Raw genomic sequence first — 27326 nt, forward strand, 5'->3', positions numbered from 1 at the left:
AAAGTATTTTTAGTTGCTTTGGACCTTGCTTGTAGAGCAGACGCTTGCATTTACTCACAAAATAAATTTCTATTTCAATTGAAGTTATTTACTTCCAGAATATCTTTTACTCACGGAAAGTAAGACATGAAACACATACGAATGAATCAAAATAGTATTGTTTTGCTTTTAATGAGAATACCAAAGAATGTCACATATCTTTACAAGCTTTATTTTGAAAAGTAACTTAATTTCGCGACATTGTTTATGTTGAACTGGGTTGAAGGAAATAAGGTCATGTCTTGTAATGGCTACAAACGTTTGATTGTACTATTTTGATACATGTCATTGGTGGTATTTTATTTGGTATTAATAACATAATGAATCAGTCATGTTTAGTGCTTTTTTCCCCTTTTATTTTACGGCCAAATACAGGCCACGGGCTCATATACATGTATGATTCAGTGCAGCATATTCCCCCAACAAAATCAACTTAATTATGATCGCTCGTTTTTTGTTGTTGTTTTTTAACATGAGACATATTTTTCATATTTAAAGCCAGTATAGGTGCAAACGGATCTTGAATTGCATGCAGTGGAAAGTGCCAGTTTACCATACATTGATGATTAATTTTCCTGTCTCGCACCTCAGGGCCTTTTTACCTTCTATAACAGGGGCCGGTATAGGGCTGCTTCATTTACATCAAGTTTTTTCTTCCCCTTTTGCAAATATACCGTGCAATTTTTCCCCAAAATTAAGGGCTGGGCTGCTTCCCCAAACTGAAAAAAAAGCCCTGCACCTGATAATGTAGTCCTATAAATATGACGTCGCTTTGAGATATTTTTTCTTCTGGGCAAAGCAACGTCATATCGAAATTGCTCAAAAACCCATAGCATGTTCCGCCAGAAAATCGGGCGGAACGAAAAAACAATGAAGACAGCGTGTATTTACATAAGTTTTGACCTATTTATGAACAAAACTAAAAAATAAATACCTTTTGTCAAAATAATTAAACTGTCACATCCGAAAAATCATGATTAAATCCTCTCATGTATTTCAATTCTTTTTACAGCCGATAAACAAATGGCGGCCATAAAGTGCGGGAAATCTGATTGGCTAATTCAAATGCAAGCGTTTAACTGAGTCAGAACAATCTAACGGAAAATTTTTTTTTAACGAAATAATTGCCCATGCACCGTCAGTGTGTTCGAATATATTTTTCCGTTCAAAAAATTGGAATCAATCTGTAAAGCACCTTGCTTAACCAGTATGGCTGATAGACAAAAATAGATTGATGTTTATATTTTATTTTAAATTGATAAGTACATTGTTTGAGAGTTTTTGTGTATGATTGAGCATGAAATTGAAAGAAAAGAAGATAAGCTTTTGAATAAAGCTGCTTTTGAATAAAGCTTGAAAGGCAAGACAATAGACATTTTTTTATTTTTTTATGATGCTATGCGTTTTTGAGCAATAACTATTAGACGTCAGACTTGACCGACATAAACTATAACAAGCCTGTAACGTCTAATATATTGGACTACTGATAATGGTACATCAATCAATAATTTACTTGCGCGAAGTGTATAACACCCATGCGAAACAGATACATACTTTGAAAAACATCGTACCTTTACCATTTATTATCTGATTTTGTAATTTTAAAGTTTATTTTGAGGTAAAATATTTTTTTAAGCAAATGTTCTCTTTTTTTTTTTAAATACAACCCATCTATCCACACCAACAGTTAAACAATTTAACAGGACAAAATCCACAGTAAATTTCCATTTTTTTTTTTATTTTTTTTTTTTGCCAATCTGGTACAAAGGGCTAAAAATTCATTAATATTTTTTAAAATAAGTTCAATATGAAATAAGTTGCACATAATAACTTATTCACAAATGATCAAGGATCCAATATTTCAGTTTTATTGAGTTATTTAATCTTATTTATTTAAGCAGAATTGATTACAAATAATATTTTCTAATCACAGAAAATTTGGCAGATACATTTAATTTACTTGGATGTTAAAAATATCTAAGTGTTGTCTTTCTGGAGAAACATCTTACAAGAGTTAATGACATAAACTGAAATGTTGTTGATTCTAGAACTGGTACAAATTAATGGCACCCAACAATATCAGTGTGAAATACATGTAACATCATGGCAGCATTCTGTACATGTGTATATACATGTAGTTACACATATATGTCTGAAGTTCTGTGCAGTCTGGCCAGAATATGAAGTTGGCTGCAAGATACAGCTTTTTGAAATTTATATATATATTAAAAAAAGAGAAATATAGACAGTTCAGTTCAAACTATAAAGCTGGATCCCAAATAGGCCTAGGGCTGTCATTGAATATCGGGATATTCAGCATCCAATACAATATCGATACACATTTTCAAATATCTATACAAGCTAAAATTATTTATTTCTGTTAGTAAATATATACCTCTCAATTTTTCCTAATAAGAGAAGTCACTTTTTTTCCAGTTTTCTCGGCTAACTTGAACTTTAAACTCTGTTTTCAAATGTCAGTGACAAAAATATCAGAAAAAAGAAACTTTCTGTTAGTTTGCAGTATTTGTAGTCTAATACAAGCATGCATGACTCTATGATCCTATTTTATAACACACATTTAAATGTTTTTCATTGTATTTACTGTTAAAGTCGATATATCGTAGATATTTGTCTCTCGATATATCGATATAAAATTGTCCATCAATGACAGCCCTATTCCCATAGCACACATTTTAAGAATAGTTTTAGTTGGATTATGTTTCATCAAATTCATTGCTTGTTTCATCAAATTCATTGCTGCTTTTATCTATGCTTTCAGGAAATGATGTTTGGTTTCCCAGCTGCTCTTTTGAAGCATGGATATATACATGGTGTGAAACATTTCAAAAGATTTGCAAGCACAGTAAGTTATTTATTTAAATTATTTTCATAATAAAGTGAGAATTCACAAATCATTATATGTTTTTCAGTGATATATAATGTACTGAAATGTGGTGTACAGTGAATTATATTTTGATATTTTCAAAGTCATATTATAAAAAAATAACTGATTACTCATTATGAGCTATATTTGACAACAGATGAATTGATTAACTTACATTCCGAACAAATGAAGTAAAATTATTTCAAGCCAGTGCTAATGGGCATAGATGGTAGCTTGCAATTTCCAGTACCGTCCATGAACAGGCTGAATTTGGACCTGAAACATTTTCAATCTTGCCATATTGGATTTTCTTTAGGGATTCCATTTTCCACTTTTTTACATAAACAAATCAGTGTGATATCTTCATTATTATATACTTTTTTCGTATTGCCCAGGTTGTCAGCCTGTATAGACAAATGGAAGCTTTAAATAATTAACTCTATTAATATCATATGGACGAGTAAAGAAATGGCTCTGATAAAAACCGACAAGTAAATCAAAATCAGATTTTGCCGTCCCTGTTGAAATGTTATGTTTTACATGTTTTATAAACATTACAGAATCTGCTTCGAACATGCTTGTATGACTTCCATGTTGAGAATGGAGGTAAAATGGTACCGTTTGCAGGCTGGGAAATGCCAGTACAGTACAAAGACTCGATATCAGATTCTCACAACAATGTTCGCACACAGGCAGGAATATTTGACGTCTCGCACATGCTGCAAACTAAAGTTAGCGGGAAGGATCGCATCCAGGTATTTTCTGTAATTGTGTCAATAGGGATATGTAATTTCTTTGAAATTAAAACAGAATTTTTGTAACTTTTATTTTGTATTACAAACAAAATATGTAAAGTAATGCAAATCAATAAAAGTGAATGTTGCATGCACAAAATCATTGCTAAAACCCTGCTTAAAATAGCAGACTAATATTTTGTTTTTATTTTGTTTACATACAATATTCATGTGTGTTAAATAACAGAGACATCTTATGTTACAACTTTTTGGAGATTCGACCATTAGATTATGGGAGCAATATAATTTTACTGTTTTCATGAATTCTATAAAAAATATTTCATATTTCATATAGCTTTATTCCCTTTAAGTTTAAACTCATAGATGCTTTATTAATCATTTTCATATTTGTATGTACAGTATATGGAGAGCCTTGTAGTAGGGGACATTGCGGGTCTCAAACCTAACCAAGGAACACTGTCCTTGTACACCAACAACACCGGAGGTATTATAGATGATCTGATTATAAGTAACACAGATCAGGGTTACCTATATGTTGTCTCAAATGCTGGATGTGCGGATAAAGATTTGCCGCTGATGATGGTTAGTTTGAGCTTTAATTATTCAAATATTTATATCAAGTTGATTGCCGTTTTCATTGATAATAATTATAGTGATCAAATGTATTAATGGTTTTATGCCTATTTGATATTTACATGAGGTAGAATTTTTAATAAAGCAGTATTTTACACAGAAACAAATGATAAATACATGTGTGTTCATAAGTATTACAAATATAATGACTCGTATATAGACTGAATAATTATGTTTTACTCTTTGCATATTACTATATTAGTTTTCTTCATTGACATTGAAAACTTTAATTGGCTGTTAGAATAGAATCTACATATTTGGTTTCAGAATCAAGCCGAGAATATGAGATGTAAAGGTCTAGATGTGAAAGTGGATGTGATATGTAAAGGATTGTTAGCTCTACAAGGTATGGTTTTAATAATGTCTTATGCCAGCAAAAGTGCCAACAAAATCAGCTAAAAAAATTGAACATGGAATCACTTGATTTTTAGGGAGTGTACCTGTCTGATTTATTGTTTTGGTGTAAAAATGAGTGGGAAAATTACAATGTAATTCTAGAGACATAGGAAAATAAATGAATTAAAAAAACAAAAAAACAAAGCAGAGTAATTCTAAAAACACAGAAATAAGAAATTCTACAAACCAATACAAGTCAGTAGAAAACCAGCAGGATAAGTGTTTTTGCAGTGAAAGTCTCTGTGAAAAATAAAAAAAAAAAATAAACTTCCAGTCTAAAGAACGTGTAAAATCTGTCTAAAAATTATAAAAAGTCTGTCCGAAAAGCGGGAAAAGTATGTCTAAAAAAGATTGGGAAATCAGCCTTTAAAAAAGAGAACTGTCTAGAATCTAAAAGAAATGGAATATCAGTCTAAAAATCAAGTAAAGTAATTTAAACGGATCCAGGAGACAAAGTTTTAAAAACCAAATAAATTTATTTGAAAAGTGATCTAAAAATTCAGTTTAGTATTTGATACTGACTGTCAGCATGCATTTTCTTATATTCCTGGACTAAACAATTAATTATTTTTAGGAGAAGTTTTAAATCTTTAATGACTGAATATCAAACAGTACAGATCATTATCAGATGACATGATCGTTGCCAGTCATAATGGGTAGAATCTGTTGCCACCAGAAGGCAAGTGGTTAATGTACATGTAATAAACGCTTTCATTGCAATATTTATATTTTCAGGTCCAGGTATGGTAAAAGTGTTACAACCAGGTTTAAAATTTGATCTTAGTGAGTTACCATTCATGACGACCAGGTCGGCCACGGTATTTGGTATAGATGATTGTAGAGTAACAAGATGTGGTTACACAGGGGAAGATGGGGTAGAGGTAAGTCAGTGATTTTTCTTACTTAATTGGGAAGAGGCCTTAGTCTGAATTTGGGACTAATTTCCTTAGTCTGAATTTGGGAATAATTATCACTAAAATTGCTGAAATTAGGAAGTAAAAAGTCTGGTGTAAGTTAAGAGTTTTGGGAAACTGCATGATTTTAGAGAAAATTTCAATTGGGAAGAGACCTTTTATAGGTCTCTGTCATATAAGGTAAAAAAACACTGTATGTTGATGTAAAGTTCTTTTGTTGTTTGATGGATAAAACAAAATAGACCTGGCCTCAAGGTTATAGATTTTCTTTTGATGTCTGTCTTGAATCTCTGGATTTTCATTGGTCAGTGTACAATCTGTCCAATTAAATTCCTGAGATCTGAGTTTGAGCATAGAAAGTTTCTTAATAACCTCAGACCCTCTTCTCAACAATAAATTTATTCTAATAGCTTTCATTAGGAATCTGCACTATTCTTCTACTGGACAGTTTTTGACTCATTTATTTTTACTGATTGTTATGGAGAAAAGAAACAGTGAAGTGCAACTGGTTGGTGATATTGATATATTTCTTTGTAATTTTAAACCTTTGTCCTGTTAGTAAATTAAAGTTTGTTGTTTGAGTTTGCCAGAGATGCCAGTATAAAGTTTGTTAAAAAAAATTCTGCAAACTAATCGGACTAAACAGATTTTGAGCCTCTTTGTGTCTGAGGTGTTATCTTTAATGGTTAGGCATCAGAATTGCAGCTACAGTTTATCCCTGCTAATTGAAATAGGTTTGCAAGGGTGATGAACACTCAAGAAGGTCCATTGAATAAAAGTTGCAGATTTAACAGATTGGAGAGTGTGTTTAAAAGCTCATAGCTTCCTACACCATCAAACTAACGAATTCTGTGTAACCAAAATGACAGGTCACGCCTCCTCAAAACAACTGTATTCTTGCAATCTTATTCCCTGTATATTACTCAACATTTATATAGATATCAGTGGCTACAGAGAGAGCCGCAGAACTGGCTCAACATATGTTAAACAGCAAGGATGTGGACTGTAGGCTCACAGGGCTTGGTGCTCGAGACAGTCTCAGGTTGGAAGCAGGTCTTTGTCTCTATGGTAATGATATTGATGAGAACACAACACCTATTGAAGCTACCCTGGCTTGGACAATAGGTAAAACATTTTGTTGCAATTGTTTGTGATTGTGCTCTTACAATATAAGAGAAGGTATTATTTACAAATAATTAGCCTTTGTATAGTTTAGGTGTCAGGATATATCGCAGAGTCAAATTTGTATGTAAATTAATGCATTAATGAAAATACCTTTCAGTAAATAACTAAGCGTGTTCACCTTATGTTTGAGGGGTTGCCTTTAAGGGTTGAGGCATCTAAATTGCAGCCTCCGTTTATCCCTGCATGAACATAAGAAACACTAAATGGTTCCAATTAACTGGAGTCTATGCATCTCTTAGCTCCAACATGACTGTGAGGTGGTTTGGAAACCTGTTGTTGCTTTAAGATTGTAAAACCCAAGGTTAGCTAAAATCATCTTCCTCATGGTTTCTGCGCCATTTAACATAAATTATGTTGTTGTGCCATAAAACTAAACAAAAACAATTTAAGTGTGTGAAAGCAGTTAAGTTATAATTACATTATTAATACATAATGGAAAAACCAAGGAGAGCTTTGTAAAATATTGTTTGAATTCTACAATGCTAGTATCAACTTGCTAAGCTCAATAGAGAGAGAGAGGGCTACAGATTAGTGATCAAGGGGCTGCTGTTTCGTTTCTCGGGCAAGTCGTAATTTTTCTGTGGATCTCATACATTGAGTCTAATGATTATTTGTCACTTTTATCACTGCTGATTCAGAAAGTGTAGGAGTATTTTTTGATCTTTCGGAAGAAATTATGAGTAAGTTCACTGGGAATTTCTTTTAGGTGGATTGACCGTTAAGATATGATAAAAAATGTATTAAAAAGTAGAAAAGCAAACAAATCTAACATGCTAGAAAAAAATTAGCTGCTGAAAAATAAAATGCACTTCATTCTAATTTCAGTTAAGTTGTTATTGTTTTAGTGTATGGTGATTAAATAATAAAATAAATGTGCTCATAACTTAAAATTTTGTGCTAGATAAACTTCTTTGGTGACTAAAGAAAAGCAAATTCTTTTTTGAAATTTCCAGGCAAAATTAAAAGATATGCTGAATAGGATGAGCTTTATATGTACTGATTGAGACTGAATGTGCAACATTATACAGTATGCTTGGCTTGCAATAAAACCCTGCCATACCTTTGTAACAGGTTAAAGTAGTGAATTGATTTGAAATACTGCTAAACTTGTAATAAGAGATCCCTTTTGCAAAAGGCTTAAATTGTTGGTTAATATATCTGTCTCTTGAGACAAAACTTGACTTTTGCATCAATTAAGCAAATTTAGACATATTGACCATGACATCACTGCTGTGGTTACAGGAGTTGTTCAGCTTCATCATTTCCCCTTTTTTTACGTAGAATATTTGCCTTTTCTTAAAAGCTGTTAAAGATATTCACTTCAAACTTGAATAATTTGTTGACTGTCAAGGGCAGGTAAGTCTGCTAACTTAAAGCATGTTTGATGAATTATGTCCTATTTCTATGTTGCTTTTATTTAACTTTATAATCCAGCACTGAGAAAAGTGGATTGCGCTGTCCGTGAACAGGTGTTGTATTTCTTTGTTCTCAAACTTTATTTTGTCTGCTTACTTGTTCTATGACATTTTTAATCTATAACTTACCGGTAATGTTGAGTCTTTATGATGTGCATTTTGCTGATTTTAAATAAACAAGCTTTGTCTGTTTACAAAAATTTATTTAATTAACTGCTGATCAAGACACAGTTATTTCATTTCATTAACACGTTTAAGTGCAGCATATACATTATTGCAGTAGGAGGGTTTTATGAAATTCATTGGATAATATACAGTATTTACTTTATCACATACCCGTGCCGCTTTTGCGACTCCCTAAACATAGTATTGCACATATTTTTTTGATGTGACCTCATTGAGTTATACAAACTGAGCATAAAGACATGCTAAATGTTAGTGTTACATTTTAGGGACATCAATAAAAAGTGATTCTTTTTCGCTTTAAACAGTCTTTATTTTGGGTAATGTTATAAATAGAATATTATATTTGTGTAGATTCATTCCTTAAATTATTGAACTTGTTGAATGAATTAATATTAAGATTGCCAGAGGCTCACATAGAATATAATTTCATTTAACCTACACTCATTTAATACCCTTTATTATTAATTTGCATATATTATCAATTTGAGAATTTTCATTGCTTAGATATTGTTTTTCACAAATGCATTGGGTTATGATGGGTGACACTTTTCTTTGCATAAGGTGATGTTTTTTTCGAAAACACATTGACTTGAAAGGTCAAAGTCACAAATAGCTGATTAATTAGCAGTCACTGATCACAATGATCAGAAATCACAATAATGGTATATTAACAGATACATGGACAGAAACTGGTGATAGATAAATTAATATTTTGTATTTTTATATTTAGATACCAGACATATTTTATTGTAGGAAAGAGAAGGAAAGAGGAGGGAGGTTTTCCTGGTGCTGATATAATTCTTAAACAGATCAAAGACAAACCAAAACAACGAAGAGTTGGCTTTACCTCCTCAGGGCCTCCTGCTAGAGGTAATTTATTTATTATGATTGTTTGTCCTAAATCTTAGCTCTGGCCTTTTCCTAATTATTTTGGGAAAAAGTAAAATTTTGCTTGATTGGGAAGTTATATATTTGGTACATTTTGAAACCTTCTCATGCTCTTTTGGCATAGTGTTTTGAATTTTGCAAAATCATTTATTCCAAACTATGCAAAGACCATTCAATGAATAAAAAAATTAAAATTTGACAATGAAATGTGTGGAAACATCTGCCTGATACCATACTGGAATGAACTCGAGCAAATTTGTCAGTTTTGAAGGCGGGAATTCCAGTTCCCTTCAGATTTTTTTTTTAATTGGGAGAAATAAGCATATTTGCCATTTGATATGGGTGTGGTCATCTGACTTGAAAGAGGTATGAAGCTTCTGATATATGGTGAAAGAAAACAGTTTTCATAATTATCTGTATAGTTTTGGTATAAGTTTAGACCTTGCTTCTAATTTTTTTGTTTTGTTTTATATATCTATCTTCCAACTTACATAATATGTAACCAGTATTAATTTTAGTTTGACTATTCAATGATTAGAATAAGTAGAGCTATTGTAGTCACCCAAGCATCGGCGTCGGCGTAACCACTTTTGTTAAAGTTTTTGTAATACCTCAAATATTTTCAAAGTCCATTGACAATATATATATCTTTAAAACTTTGCACACTTGTTCACCATCATGACCCCAACCTGTAGACAGGAGGAGGTAACTGTATCAAGCATTTTGACTGAATTATGCCTCTTTTTCCTTTTAGAATTTACATTAAAGTTTTTGTAACACCTCAAATATTTATACAGAATTATGCCCCTTTTTCAGCTTTCAATTTTACATTATCAAGGCTCTTTTACTATCAAGCACTAAGAATAGTCGAGGATTGCTGTCCTACCGACAGCTCTTGTTTGAAAACAGTGTGAATGTAACTAGGTGAAAGGTTTGTAGGAAGTATCATTGATTATAACAATCTTACACCTGCTGCCGGTACAGACTGGAATATCTTGCTGAAGAGTAACTGTCAGTTACCTAAGAGCTAGATATTCCTGTTGGTAATGACATCCGGTGATTGATTATTTTTCTTGCATATTAAATATTAATCATATTTCATAAAAAAATTTATGAAAACTGATATTTTCATGTTGCACATTTTTCTTACAGTAGTGTATGAATTTATAACTTTATTCATAATAGCAAACTGACATCATCCTAAGAACGCAATTCATTCATAAAAGACCTATTTAAAGCAAGCAACCTGTCTTACAGTTGGGGTGTAAGACAGGTTTTTCTAGCACTGGTGTAATCGGTGGATAATCCTGTCTGGTATGCAACAAATTTTTGGTATATAATGGCCGAGCAATTGTAGAAGATAAAACTTTGTGGTTAAGGTATCTTAGCTTAAAAGTTGTAGGTTCAAACCCTGCAAACAGACTATAATAATCTACTGTTTAGGCTTAATTCTGGATCTGCCCTGCCTATGCACATGTGTGCTAACTGGTGATGATCTGCGCTGTTCTCTAGTCAGTCAGTACACATTTTGAAACTTTCCCTAAAAATGATGAATGGTTTTGTCTAGACAGAAAGACGGACAAGTCTATTCAAGATATTTAGCGTGGTAAGAGTAATTAAAGTAACAAGTTTGCTATATATTTCCAACTAATAAAGCTTTATTACTTAATTAATACTGATATCATTTCCTTTTCCTCATTTAACTGTCAGCTTCTCTTATTTCTTTTATTACAAATTAATGTTAAATTCAGTACAAAATTAACAATCTATGGAATGTATACATTGATTAAAATGCAAATACAGTTAAGCAATAATTGCCATTTTAAAGTACATAAACTTTTCAATTTTGACTTTTCTGTTCCCCTTGGTATGTGCATGCCATTGTTAGAAGGCACAGGCAAGAACTTGTACCTGTCGACCAACTGCCAATGTCCTGACTGAAGCCAAGGGGAGTGTCCCTACAAAGTACACATAGACGTCAAAGATTAAGGGTGCTAGGATGTGTAAGCCCCTAAGCACTAAGTGACGGCCTGAAAGGCATGAGGCATTTTGCTTGGCACCAATAGCCCTGAAAAGGGATATTCCTGAAAAGGGCTTCATATTGTCCAAGGTTACTGTTAATTTAGATTTTCATCGACCGCTGTAACAGTGCTTTTGACTCAAAATTAATATCTTTGGCTAATACTCTGTGGAAATTGCATTGAGGTAAAATATCACCACTTAACCCTTTAAGGACATGACTAGTGACATGACTGGGGTCTGAACTCGACAGCGAAGTATATCAATGCAAACTATGAAGAAAGTGTCAGTCGAAATTGATGCAAAAGATAGTTGGTGTGGAGGACGACTGTTTCCATGTTAAATTACTTTCAAATAACATTTTCTTAATTTATATCTTTCATTATTTAAAGCCTTAATTAACAGTTACTATAATTACTCAATTTTCAAGGAGCTCATTTACTTTAATAAGAAAGTCTTTGAGAACTTGAATGTTAAGTAACAAAGAACATTTATTGTGGCAAAAAACACAATCTTACCATTTATTTTAATTAAATCACACTCTTCAAAGCAGAATATTCATTATTTATCAGTATCTAACTGTTTTATGGCCATTCACTCTCTTTAATTGTTGGTAATTATTGATTTGGGTGTTTCCGAAAGAAATAAAAAAGGAAGATTAATGTTATTTGTATAGCGTAAATGGTGAAACAATAACAGTAAGTCTTTCTATCCAGGAAATGTTTAATGTTTATATACCTTAACTTTTAAGAAATAATTGTATTTTTTTAAAGGTGTAAAACTGGTTAATTGACCCATAACATGCTAACTATCTGAAAATTAATGAACTTTTCAATTTTTCAATCTGGACATATCCATTAATATTTATTTAGGGACAGCTTCAAAATATTTACTGATTGAATGCAAACAAGTGCAGACCATGATCTGTGCCATATGATATTGGATTGCACTTCCAGGATGTAGGCCAACTTGCTTTTTGTATCATTTCATATCATATAATTAGGCCAAAAAAATAATGTCTTAATAATACAAATTGTTTATACAAATTTATTTTAGTTCAATTGTGTTGGAAGCTATAAGCTTATTGAAACACTCTCGAATCCGTTCCTGGAACCAACCAGTACTAAGCAATGAATGTAAAGTTTCTTGCTCAAGGAAACAACGGCTTGCCCCTGACAGGGTTTGAACCCACGCGGTCAGCAATCCTTAGATTACTAGTCCGACGCGTTAACCACTCGGCCACACCGCCACTATAAGGCCCCCTTATCAGTGCAATGAAAATGTTAAGGCCAGAGGAAGAAAATTTATACATGGTCTATCCTGTTTTCTCGTATTCTCGGGGGGTTAAGGACTAAACTTGGTTGCATAATATTTATAAAACATTCTGTTACAGTATTTTTAGCCTGATACACAGAGAAATACCTTATTAACAAAATACAAAGAAAAAAAGATCGTAACTGTAAGCAAAACTAAAGATATTTCTGTTTGTATATACTGACCTTCACCCTCTATGTGAAGCAGGTGCTTTCTCGTATTCTCGTGGAATTTGATTGGTTGTTAAGGCTGGTCGCTATGTGATGATTTTATTCTACATACCAGTTCAAATCATTAGTGCAACACCTAATTAAGTGTTAAATGGCCTAAATCTGTAATTGTATTGTGTTTTAATAACAGCTTGGCAGGCCATATCAAACTTTAAGGATCATATTGACGCCTCTTTGGTACCAAATGATTTTGATTGTTCCAAAAATAGTTTGAACTCCATTTAGTGTTGTTATTTACATTATCTCTCTAATATATATTAAGTTTACGTTTATTTATTAGTTACTTATTAGTTATATGAACATTAAACAATGAATACTACTGTTTTCCATTGCAGTTGTCGAAAATGAAATGTGTTTAGGACAAACAATGTTTCATTATTGGTTTTTAATTGGAGTTCATATCTTTTTTTATACTATCTATTCGTGGAACAAATATTTTGAGCTGTATTGTATAAATAGTAGTGTGAGACCGTCATTTGAAGCGTCTTGCGTCAGAGACCCGCTACAGGTTTCTGCAACATGGAAAAAACTAGAAAATTGATGATTTTTGGGGGGAAATTGATAAATTTAATGTTTATTCTCTGGATTTTACTATTATTTCCACGGTTATTTTGGTTTTTTTATCTGTTTTTGTTGCATTTCTTTTATTTTTTAATGGAGATGAAAATGCTCTGCTAAATAGACATGTTTTCGGATATCGACGGAAGTCGCGAGCGTCGCTTCCATCCGTTTTAATGATTCCACGAGAATACGAGAAACCCCGAGAATACGAGAAACAGGGATACCAGAAAATCATAAACACACCATTAAATTTTTCTTTTTGGCCTTTGGCAAAACATGTAATTTCATTGGCCTTAAATTTCTTTTTCCCAATAGTGTAATCAATAAAATACATTCTATCTTATATCCTCATCATTAATTAGTTTTTACATAATTCATTAGACTTATAGGTAAATGACACTAACTCACCTTTATATGATACATGTTACAAGTAAGATCTGGTAATTCTACAAGAGATGTAGTCCTAGATAATTATCCCTTATATCACAGTGCTGAGTATCTTAAATTTACTTGTCCACCTTGTCCACATTTGGACAACACCATTCATAATTTTTAGGAGAAAAATTTCTCTTTTTTTTATTTGGTTGGATTTTACATCACACCAACACAGTATAGGTCAATAATAGCGACTTCTAAGCTTTACTGGGGAAAGAAGACCTCACTGGCTCAGGTGCCCAAACAGGTACCTAAGCAGAACCACCAATATTCTGTAAGCTAGCTGGATAGCTCCCTCACTTGAAAGAATCCAAATTTTCTGTTGGGAATCCAAACCCACGGCGGAGAGGGGCAAGTGAAATATGTACTGACTGAATAGCAACCAGTCCATGAACCATAATGTCATATTGTCTGCACTGGTTTCATGAGTATAGTCAGTAGCTGCCTGGACAGGCTAAGGTTTAAAAAGGTAGCTTGTACCTTTAATGTCACACACCTCCAGATTCCTGTTTATTTTCATGAAAATTTGGAAACTGAATTTAAAAGTAAAATATTGTGAAGTCAACAAAGAAAACAACTTACACAATGCTTACCACACTTACAGCCCATGTATATTTTTTTAAAAAAGGTCGAAACATGCAAAAATGGCCGTACTGCATTAGTAACGCAGTAGAAATATGGTGAAAAATAAATGGAAAATCGGTCATTATAGGCATGTAGTTTGAAAATTATTAAATTTTTCTCGAAACATTTTATTTATTTTTTTTAAATCTTAACCCATTTTTCTCAAGTTTGATTTTTTTACCTATATTTTGGCTCATCCAGAGGCATGCAGCTTTAAAGCTGCTCAGATGTCCAGATGATTTAAACAAATATTCAAATAATCTGACTTAAAAAATTAGTTTTACTATTTCACAGACATTCATGATCCATATCATCAAATTTCTTCTTCATTGATTGTTTTTGCATAAAGTATAATTATTCTGTGCAGAGTATGGCATATTCTAAAACAGCTGACTTTCCTATTGTGTGCAAGTTAGTTTTTTTTTAGATTTAAAATTGTTCTCAGGCCTTTTACAGCTACTTTGAGAAAAGGCCATTGAATATAAAAGTAAAATATTGTCAAGTAAAAAAAAGGAAATAATTTACACAAATTGCAATCAGCACCTTAAAATAATGAAAATTATCAAAAATAGGCCAGAATATGCCTTACTAATAGTCCTTACTGTGTAAGTCATGCTATAGAAATGTGGTAAATTAATTCTGCAAAATCAGTTATCAATTGCATATAAACATGTAAATCATTTCTTGAATTGTGAATATTTGTACTTTTCTTAAAACATTAGTACAATTTTTGTTTCAAGTTTGATTTTCTTGACATATTTTGGCTCATCTGGAGGCATGCAGCTTTAAACATTATGTCAACCTTACTTTTGCTTAAGTTGTTGAAACAATCAGATAATATCTTAGAGTGCAGACATAAATATGACCAAACAGTTTTTTCACAACATTATTTTCTGTTCAAACAAAGCAACTGAAAGTTATATGTTAAAAATTTAATCATTTCCTCATTTACATACTAAACTGACACATGGCTAATCAGGCTATTAAACAATGGTAAATCACATTTTATATTACGTTAAATCAAATATTAACAATCCTTAAGGTGCAGTAAATTACCATCTAACATTCACTCCTGTGTTACCTTTGAAGAGCACATAAAATTTTATTTGAAACCTTCATTAAATCAGTTCCTCTATTGTAATTGAATTGAAATTAATGCACTATTAGGCCAACCATAAGAAATGTTGGTGTTTCACAAAACAGTCAAAAGATTTGAGCCGCGCCATGCCAAAACCAACATAGTGCGTTTGCGACCAGCATGGATCCAGACCAGCCTGCGCTTCCGCGCAGTCTGATCAGGATCTATGCTGTTCGCTTACAAACCCTATTACAAGTAGAGAAACTGATAGCGGACATCCATCGCAAACGCACTATGTTGGTTTTGTCATGACAGGGCTCATTTAGCAGTGAACATGTAGATACTAGGGCAATTTTAGATGAAACCAACAATTTCTTAAGGATAACCTAGGCACATTCATGAATTCATACCACTATATCATATATTATAACAATTATTTGACCAAGTAATCTGGCTTGTTGTAAATAAGGGGAGACAAAAAAATTGTTTTTTCATTTGCAAATTCAATTGTCATTAAATCCATGACTTTTTACTACAAATTTTTATAACAAATTCTAGATAAGAGAATAAATTGGTCATGTATGATAATATAAACAAGTAAATCAGCACAGCAGTATCTTTACAGACTTTTGTTGTTTCATGTATAATGAGTGCATTTCTGATTCTTTACTTTTCTCCTCCAACAAACAGAATTAATACTTCAGTTATTTTGCTAGTTATTACTTTATTTAAGCTTGCTTGATAGTGGATATCAGGTTGATTTGTTTATTTGGTGTTTTAGACACATCAAATCTGTTAACATTAACTGGTGATTTTCCAACTTTACTTCACTCATCTCAGGTACCCCACTTGGCATGAGAGGGCTGTGAAACATAAGTATAACCACAAACTTTTTCTCATGTCAAGTCACAAGTACAGGGTAATTTGCAGAAAATGGACTGAAAATGTATCTGATTTTCATATAATTTATCAGTATTAATTTTTCGAATCAGTTGGTACAATAGCTTCACAACATTATGTTATCAAATTGCTATTTGGGTTTGAACACACAAGTTATAATTGTCATTTCTTAGTAAATGAAAACTTGCCAACCAAAATTGAGTTTAAGAGATGAGCCGTGCCATGACAAAACCAACATAATGGGTTTGCGACCAGCATGGATCCAGACAAGACTGTGCGGATGGGCAGTCTGATCAGGATCCATGCTGTTCGCTATCAGTTTCTCTACTTGTAATAGAGTTGGTAAGCGAACAGCATGGATCCTGATCAGACTGCACGGATGCGCAGGCTGGTCTGGATTCATGCTGATCGCAAACCCATTATGTTGGTTTTGTCATGGCACGGCTCAGATTTGTTTTTTTTTTCTGTTTCCACTATATTAAAAAAAATACAATGTATGTAGTATTGCAATTCTAACATCAACTAGGTGATGGTGGTTGTGGTAATTTTCACCTCGGATCACGGCAGTTAAAGTCACATTGATGGAAAGTTAGGTGATTCTTTACAGCAGGTCTTAGAGGTAGCAATAAAAAAAAGAATGGTTCCTTGGAAAAAAAATAAAAGAAATTAATTTTACGTTATATCTTTTCTCATATTAGATATATAGTCATAACATATTTCATCTTGTCTTTAAAAATATGATTTTTTTAAAGGCCCAATTAAGCCGCAGTGAACATTTAAATTTTCAAAAAAAAAAAAAATATTTTTTTTATTTTTTACAGTTTCCAAAAAGTTACATATTGGTCAGATACATGAATCTTTTGCTTTTTTTTGCAATCGGTATCGTCATATTGACTTAGTATTTTGTATAGCAGTCAAAATACATGTACTTAACTTAAATGTTTACATTTTTCTACTTTTAACATTTAAGTTTACATTTTTCTACTTTTAAGACATGTTACTGCACCTTTTGGGCAACTTTCTCCAGTTGCTCTAAATTGATTATTAAAACATTATTAACACAGTCATGTTTACCTTTCTAAAAAATTGAAATGTTATTGATTTCTGAGGCATATTGTGCCTTTAAGTATTAAAAATTACATTATTTATTGAAATTTTTGGAAAAAAGCAACTGATATCAAATATATTTTGCAACATGAAAGTTTTAATTATATAGTATTAGTTATATTATAACGACTTGCTAATTCATCAAGTAAAAGAGTTACTGCATCATCTTCCAATAAAACATCATCATTTGGAACACTGTACTGAAACCATTTTGAAACACGCAAGAGATTGTCATGCAGATATTTAGTTTTCTCTTCAGAAATTCCTTTCACAATGTCAATCACTGATTTATTATAGCGGCTTATTAATTTTTCATCTATGGTGTATGTAAAACTTTCATAATCTAAATAGTGTTGAAAAGGGAATTCTGTTTCATATTTGTCTGTGAATAAAACGGGGATACATCCACTGAGTATTGAGTCGTAGATAGATTTTCGTGTCGGTGAATCGCCTGGTGGCTGTAAACAGAATACCGACTTCTCCATCCACGGAATAGTTGTTGTTCGATGTTTTACGGAACATTCAGTAGTTTTAAGCATGATCTGTTCTGTTTTTATTTGTGAAATATCTGTATCATTTTTGTAAAATTCCTCAGGCCCTTTATCAGTCTGCACTAAAAATTGGTCTAGAATTTGAGCCCTGAAAAAATTACTCCGCCGAGTACCAGCTGCTAAAAATAGAACTACTTTTCTCTCAGATAATTGTGGAACCTTAAGTTTAAACTTACTTTCGTTTAGTTTTCTAAGTCCCGTTTGAAATTCCAGAAACGTTTTATCTTTATCATGATTAAGAAAATGTACATAAGACGGATACGGTGCTACGATTATTGATCTTCCGTAAATTCGTTTGCTTCTGTACCAGTTTGGATTTGACTCTTTCTCTATTGCAAAATATGTAATATCTTTTGTTTTCGGATGGCGTAACAATGGACAGTACTCAGAGGCTTGCTCTCTTTGTATTTTTGAAATAGTTGAAAAGTGAGGTTTACGTAAACTGCTATTGAAATACTTGGATTCATTTGCTTCTAAATATTCGAATAGCTCATTTATAAAAGCGTGGGATTCATGATCAAAGATGAGGCACTTCAGTCCGGTGTAAGCCGGTATATAAAACATGTCGGCTTTATTTGGATCCTTAGTACGATAAGGACTGTGCATTAATTTGTAATGAATCACAGTTTCCAACGCAAACTGATGAGTGTTTCTTACACTTCTCTGTCCATGTTTTTCTCCAGTCGATTCATCAATTGGAGTTTTGTCATTATCACTTAAATGATTCAATTCTTCTCCCATTCCACAGTAATCTAAATTGTAACAAAATGAGAACTTTTTATTGTCAGTAAATTGCCTTTGAATGTCGTAATTGAATTTTGCCGGTAAATCATATATATAAAACTTGAACGGAGTTTTTATATTAGACGCGTCAGTTAGCACAGTGCAGTTTTTGTGGATAGTCTTTCTATGAAAATCCTTCGTGTTCCAAGTCGCTCCTCTGAAAGTAGATGCGTTAGACTGTATCTTGTTAGACAATGTCTTGTGGGTAGGTTTTGTCGGATATTTTATTGTGCCGTGTGATTTTGGTTTGGTTGGTATTTTGAAGATTTTATTTCTTGATGCAGCTATAATTGGTTGCTGTGTTGTAGTTGGATATATTCTAGACTTGATTCTTATCAATGGTTGTGTTAAATATGACTCCGGTAATGAGAGTGGACTGAAATATAAATTATTTATATGTTATATAAGTATGTAGAAATTTCTGCTTTTATGAGAAGAAAAACAGTTTTTAGATCATTTACTCAGGTGCCTTAAAGCTACTGACCCACACACAGTTATTTATGAAACAATTAAGCGGCCCTTTACAGTGGCAGAGGGGTTGCCTGTAGGGGTTGAGAAATCAGAATTGCAGCCACCATTTTTATTTCTATGGTTATAAGATGCAACTGGAGCCTATTATCTCTTAGCTCCAGCATGTAAAGTGATTTTTACCCCTGGTGTTGATTTAAGTTTGTAGCACCTGAGGTTAGTCAAATTCATCTTTTCTGTTTCTATGCCAAATATCAAACTGTGTTGTGTGCGATAAAACAAAATAAAAAAAAAGTATTATAAATGTGCAAATTCCTTACTACCCTGAATATCTTAAAAGGAGTTGTGTTGGAAAGTCCATCTTTCGATGTGGACAAAATTATTCATCACGTTTCAGAAAATTTTCAAAATACATAATTATTGACTGAATAGCAAACAGTGCAGACCATGATCAGATGGCATGGTAAGTGCCTTTTGATCTTTGTCTGCACTAATTTGTTGCTGCCAGTTTTTAGGACCAAATCATGTGTATATCATAAAGTTCCATAATTATGTAAATTAAATGTGTATGAATCAGGAGTGTAAATCTTTCTTTCCTAGACTCTTCATTTTAAAAGCTTTTCAAACAACTGTGTGTGGGAAAGTAGCTTTAAGATTCATTGCAAATAGAGGAACCTTACAATTATTTAACCCTTCCACTAGCTGCCTCAGCTGTAATTGTATTATAATATGGTGTTAAAAATGCTCAGGGTATTACATAGAATGCACTTTTGAAAATCTGTACTTAATTATTTTTAAGATAGATGCTTTTTTTTCACATTACATTGTATTTATATAAACGATATAAAACCTACCGGTGTATATTTGTATTTTATATTTTGAAACTACAATAACTGATAGAAAAATGTTTAGCCTCAAATCAATTTATAGAGGATATTGAATGAGTGTAAGTTCAATATTGAATTTATTGCACGAGTTGAATAAAATTATATTATGCGAGCCTCTGGCGAGCATAATATTATTTTATTCAACGAGTGCAATAAATTCAGTAATGAACTTACACGAATTTAATATTCTATTTATCACATACCCAAAATAAGACCGTTTTAAGTGAAATAAGAGTCATTTTTTATTGACGCGCCTATAGTATAACGCTAACATTTAGCGCTTCTTTACAATATGTTTGTATAACGCTAATGACGTCACGTCAAAATATATGCACGGCCGTGCAATACCATATTTAAGGAGTCGCAAAATCGGCTGTGTGATAAAAGGAAAGAAATTACAAAAAATAGCATATAAGCTGCTAAAGGGTTAACACTCAAGTACGTCAGTATATAATTATTTTGACAATTTATTTCCCAAGCACTTAAATCATTTAGATAAAAAAAATGTTGAAACAAGTCTATGCAACTGTGAAAAAAAATCTGAAAATTGAGGAAAAGAAATTTAAGTGATAATAAGTGAATGTCTTATGTTAGGTGACAATTGCTTTGTGGCTGTGAAAATTGATAGTGGTATAATGAGGGTAATAAATTAGAAAGATAATTTAGAAAATAAAACATGAAACAAAATAAGAATACATGTATAAATATTTAAATTTTAGCAAACAAAGAAAAATTTTGTTTGATATAATTAAAAAAATTGTATTGAAATAAATTATATCAATTCATATTCTATAATCAAAATATATGTATAAATCATGCAGAAAAAAAAAAAGTGAAAGGATAAAAATGCTAAATCTGTACATTATAAATATAATATTTGAAATTTTGAAAATAAAAATAAAAGACAAACTTTTAATACTTATTCTGTAGAAATTTCCCAGAAGAGTTTCTATAACTGCAAAGACTGCTAGAATTATTATAAGATATCCAAATAAAACTCTTTTTCCTTTTCGAAATAAATTCCTCATTTTCATGAAAAGTTAAAATTTTTACTCCTTATCACTGAGTTATGACCGAAGATAAGTGAGATATTATCTCAAGACTTTTTAAGTCCTTGTCTGCAATCTAGGTAAAGTCCACGATAAGGTCTTTACTTAACTGTTATTGTTTGCTTATCTTTGTAATAAAAGGTTTAAAAAATTAAATAGTGTATTCAACATGTTACCTTTAAATTATTAGTAAAAATATTGTAACAATGAAATTATAATACATGAAATGGAAGCAGTTTGGCACACTTTAACTGTGTTAAATTACTACTATACACTGCTGTCAATAACAAGAGATGATTTAAATTTATAATCGCAATCTATTTTAAATATGTTAACCATTTACAAATATAGCTTTTGCATGTTAACATTTAATAAAAAGATTTTAAAATATTCTAAATGAACTATACTTTTATCATTAAAGGCAGAAAATTATAACGATTTTTAAAAAAAATATATTTTTTGCATTCAGATATATAAGGAGAAATTAGCCATTTTAAGTTTATGCAATGAAAACTTTAGTTTATAACAGTAATCCTTTTTTTGTCATTACAGAAAATAATTCAATATCCAAAGTATTATTAATAAGAATTGGTTAACATGAAGTATATAATCCAAATTTTACAATATCCTTTTTTTAGTGAGGCAAAATTTATTTTCCATCAATGTTTATTGTGAATAAAGTAAAAAAAAATACTGATTTTAATTATAAATCCCCTACTACTACTCCTTATTTCTTATAAAGTAAGAAATCTTTTTTTGTTCAGTTTAAGAAGTTTTTTTCAGTGAAGGAAAGAAAATCCACAGATTATATGACCTATTGTAATACCATCCCATACATCAGTTCACCTTAATATCTTGTATATGTCGGCTAAAAAGGGATTTCCATCATACTAATAGCATTAATATTGGAAGATGTAAATAATTTATGTGATGTAAGCAAGTGTTTTTTATCTGCTAATGGAAAGAGAATAGTATCCATTGATCTCTCATTAATTATCTCTTTGCACACTAAATATCTTAAATGGACTTGTCCATCTTGGAATCTGGACAAATCCATTCATCAAGTTTAGGGATAATTTTAAAATAACTATTGGCTTAATACCATAATAAGGTGATTTTTCAATTTGGACAAATCCATTCATCAATTTTAAGAAAAATATAATTATACTGTCACTTAATAGCGAAACAGTGTAGCTATATAGACCATGAACAGATGGCACAGATGTGCCGCCGATGTTGCACTGGTCACATTGTTAGAAATTAATTTGCAACCAGAAGGCTCAAAATTACAAGATTTAAGGCTGACATTGTTCACTTTATTATCTATTAATATATTATCATCGACAAGATAAAAAAATTCTCTACGACCTTGGTTTGTCCCAATTTTAGAAATATTTTATCAGTTAAATTTTTTTTACTGAGTTATAAGCTACTGATTTTTTTCTGCATAAGAGTTGCACTGGTGTTTTTGTAATAGCAACAAGCATTGAAATGTTGGCATTTTGTTTGTTAGATAATATAGAAAACAAGAACATTTCTTATTCAATGTTCAATTTGATGGTAAGCCACAGTAAATAATCTCTGGTCAAGCTGGTCTGTCTATACTATAAGATTATATCAGAAATGTGTATCGCAGTTTAGATATTCTAAAGAAATGATAAAATTTGATTTCTTAGATAATATAGAAAAACAAAAGATTTGCAAATTTTAATTCAATATGAACATAATATTATGCTCTGTATAATAGTATTGTTAAAAAATAAAGAAAGGTGAAGTTCAGTATAACTTTTCAGTAAAATTTAATCTTGATAAATAAACCAGTTGAACTTGTCATCTCACATATCTGAACCCACTATACAAGCAGTGTCAGTTTTATTTTGGCAAGTAAATAGTGAATGTCTGTATATCAAGCTTCTTTAAATTCACTCTCTAAATAACTAAAACAGACTTGTCTGAATCCATCTTTCAGTATGGAGTTAACTATTCATCATTTTTAGGGATATTATGTACTGACTGAATAGCAAACACTGTGCAGACCATGAACAGATAGCAAAGAGGGCTGAGCATAGTCTGCACTGGTTGCATGGCTAAATTCAGAATTTTAGAAAGATAACCGTATATATTGTCACCTTAGTACCGTATTATATTAAGTTAACTCTTATTTAAATTTTATAAGGAGTTAACCCGTTATTGCACTAAGCTAACAATGTATTGATACCATTTAAATAGACTTCTTAAGTTACTGCCCTTGAATAGGAATTTATTTATGAAACAGCCAGTGTATTTAGTCAATAACTTAATGGACCGCCTCCGTGGTCGAGGGGTTAGAGTCAATGACTTCTAATCCAGTTACCTCTCTGGTGTGGGTTTGATCCGCGGGAGATGCTTTGGTAGTTAAGCACGGAGGAATGTAGTCTTGTACTGGTGTAACTCTCCAGGAACGATGGTTAGGAAACTACCCGCCTATATGACTGAAATACTGTTGGAAAAAGGGGTAAAATGAAACAAACAAACAAACAAACATAATATTTCGGAAATCTTTTCCAGATTTTATATTTAATTTATGTGGTGGCAAAAATCTTTTATAGGAAGTACATGGGGGCTATACTTGAACAGCTGTTCGATTCTCAACAACATGTACAATCATGTTATAAGCAATATGGTCAAAGTTAGGGATGGTTAATATTGTATGTAATGATTTATAATGTTATGAAAATAATTCCTCAGCTTGCTCAGGTAGCAACAGGTTTTACCTATGTGATCAGTGCAAACCAAGATCAACCAGCACATCAATGCCATCTATCATGGTCTGCTCAGTTCAGTCATTACATATTTTGAAATTTTCCCTAAAAATGATAAATGGTTTTGTCCAGATTGGCAGAAGGCCAAGTCTATTTAAGCTATAATTCAGTGAGGCAAGGGATAAGACTGTTTAATGATGAGTTTTATTTGAAATAATGAATAATTAAGTGTAGGTAACACATTCTCATGTTATTAGCACTGAATTGATTCCCTGTAAGGAACACCTGTCCGTAAAGGTAATTAGAATAATTAAAACAGTTACTTGCTGAAAACATTAATGGAATTAAGATTTTTATATTGTTTTGATTATGGTAATTAGTGTGTAGTATACACTGATACTGCACTAATTACCTCTTTAATTTTTACTTCATTTCATCAATGTAACAGATGTTATGTTACAACAGAGTGTATTTTCATAAGCCAGTTATGATAAGATTAAATTAATACTTACGTGTCCGTGTTACAGGTTTGAAGTTCAATGTTCAGTCCATTAAAGTGGATTGGTCTACAATTAGCACATTGTCCATTAGTATTTCAATAATTGATAGAAACAATAAAAATGTAACATTTGGATATTCTTATAAAATATTGATGAACAAAATTATAGTTCATACAATTTCTAAGTGTTCTTGTATGAACATTTTAATATGATGAATAATAATATTATGTTCTATAACAATTCATTATTTGCTATATATGAATATATTGTGTATTGGATCATGTATCTTGCATGTCCCAACAACATTTATATATGATTCTTCCATGGTTTTTAATGTTATGTCTGATAGTAAATACTGTCAACATAATTTTAAAGTATTACAAGATTCTATTATACACCAATTCACTTTAACATTTTTGAGGATATTAAGATGTTATTATATGAAGTTGGTCCGCTAATAGTATAGAGGCTTGTCATAATACACAGATGTTCTGGCTCTATTCTGGTGGCAAGGGCTTATCCGTGACCTTCACTTCACTGTTAAACCTTTATATTGATGAAAACCTAAAGTAAATTTTACAAACAAGTAGCCTTTATTTTGAGGTTATTTTGTTCTTTTCAATCATTGAAAGGTTTGCGGAAAATGTGGCGTTTTTTAAGTATCTTAAAAAGATGTGCAAGCTGATCCTGGTCTGTACTGGTAGCATTTGTTAGAATCATCATGCCGTTAGTTAAACCTATTGCTTAATTATTACCTTGATTGTTTTAATGGTCTATAGTAACTGAATGGTGTGAAGTAGTTATAAAATTATCTTTACCAAATAGACTTATCACTAATATCACATTTTTGTTTTATAGGAGGCACAGAAATCTATGATGAATCAGGAGAAAAGGTCATCGGCAAGGTCACCAGTGGATGTCCTTCACCTACTTTAAAAAAGAACGTTGCTATGGGTTACGTGGAACCTGCCTTCTTCAAACCAGGAACTAAAGTGAAATTCCTAGTTCGCAAAAAGATGGTGGATGCAACAGTTACTAAAATGCCTTTTGTACCAACAAATTATTTTTTTGGAAAATAATCTCTTTAGAATATTTTTAATTAATAATTGTAAATAGTAAAATATTGATATTATGCGTAAACTGTTATGAACTGTGTGATTTCCATAAACATTTGGTTTGGGGAGGGGGGTTAAAGGAGTATATAAATAACGAGTCTTTTCAAGGAACAATAATGGGGGTAAGACATTACAGTTAAAGCATGTTATTTGATGCCTATTCTTGGTGGATGGGGTAAAAGTGATTTTATGCCAGATTATAGGTTGAATGGGTGGAATGAAACATTTGTTAATTTATTCAAGAGGGATAGGGTATTTGCAAATTATTTGGTTGGTGCAGTTCAGTATAAAGTAAGTATTTACCAGTATTATATTTACCTATTTTGTCAGTTATATTGTATAAAATGTTATAACATATGTTTCCTGTGTGACCCATTCTGTGGGACAGCATTGGAAAGATCTATTCATAGTGAAGAAATGTAAAAGTGGTAATCAGTGTGATTGAATATTGGATACTTGGGCATTATATTATCAATATTAAGATTTAAAAAATTAGAAATATATTTTTTTTAGCTCACCTGTCACAAAGTGACAGGGTGAGCTTTTGTGATCGCTTTTCGTCCGGCGTCCGTCATCCGTCCGTCCGTCATCCGTCGTCCGTAAACTTTTACTTTAAACGACATCTTCTCATAAACCGCTAGGCCAATTTCATCCAAACTTCACAGGAATGTTCCTTTGGTGGTCACCTTTAAAAATTGTTCAAAGAATTTAATTCCATGCAGAACTCTGGTTGCCATGGCAACCGAAAGAAAAAACTTTAAATATCTTCTTTTAAAAAACCATAAGAGCTAGAGCTTAGATATTTGGCATGAAACATCTTCTAGTCAGTGTCTACCAAGTTTGTTCAAATAAAAGCCCTGGGGTCAAAATTGGCTCCGCCCCAGGGGGTCATTGATTTTCTCTATGTGCATATAGTAAAAACTTAAAAAATCTTCTTTTAAAGAACCAAAAGAGCTAGAGCTAAGATATTTATCATGAAACATGTTCTAATAAGTGTCTACCAAGTTTGTTCAAATAAAAGCCCTGGGGTCAAAATTGGCCCTGCCCCGGGGGGTCATTGATTTTCCCTATATGCATATAGTAAAAACTTAAAAAATCTTCTTTTAAAGAACTCAAAGAGCTATGGCTAAGATATTTAGCATCAAACATGTTCAAATAGGTGTCTTCCAAGTTTGTTCAAATAAAAGCCCTGGGGTCAAAATTGGCACCACCCTGGGGGTCATTGATTTTCCTTATAATTTTTGTGTATAGCAAAAACTTAAAAAATCTTCTTTGAAAAAACCCAAATAGCTAGAGTTAAGATATTAAGCATGAAACATCTTTTAGTGAGTGTCTACAAAGTTTGTTCAAATAAAAGCCCTGGGGTCAAAATTGGCCCCGCCCCGGGGGTCATTGATTTTCTTTATATGTGTATAGCAAAAACTTAAAATCTTCTTTGAAAAAACCCAAATAGCTAGAGTTTAGATCATAATTAAGCATGAAACATCTTCTAGTAAGTGTCTACAAAGTTTATTCAAATAAAAGCCCTGGAGTCAAAACTGGCCAGGCCCCAGGGGTGTCATTGTTTTTATCTATATGTGTATAGTAAAAACTTAAAAAAAATCTTCTCTTAAAAAGCCCAATGAGCAAGAGCTTAGATGTTTAGCATGAAACATCTTCTTATGGG

At 31.9% G+C, this 27326-nt stretch overlaps 1 protein-coding gene across 1 annotated transcript; it reads left to right on the plus strand.

Annotated features, from left to right (window-relative positions):
- Window positions 1-25990, plus strand: LOC132750750 (aminomethyltransferase, mitochondrial-like). Its single transcript, XM_060741144.1, has 9 exons — window positions 1-119; window positions 2822-2905; window positions 3487-3681; window positions 4081-4263; window positions 4582-4660; window positions 5446-5591; window positions 6563-6749; window positions 9164-9280; window positions 25404-25990. The coding sequence occupies exons 2-9, from the start codon at window positions 2825-2827 to the stop codon at window positions 25622-25624; spliced, it is 1209 nt and encodes a 402-aa protein (XP_060597127.1). The 5' UTR covers window positions 1-119; window positions 2822-2824; the 3' UTR covers window positions 25625-25990.
- The last annotated feature ends 1336 nt before the right edge of the window (window positions 25991-27326 follow it).

Source organism: Ruditapes philippinarum, unplaced genomic scaffold, assembly GCF_026571515.1.
Source record: "Ruditapes philippinarum isolate M1 unplaced genomic scaffold, ASM2657151v2 ctg1911_1_1_1_1, whole genome shotgun sequence".
NCBI lineage: Eukaryota > Metazoa > Mollusca > Bivalvia > Venerida > Veneridae > Ruditapes > Ruditapes philippinarum.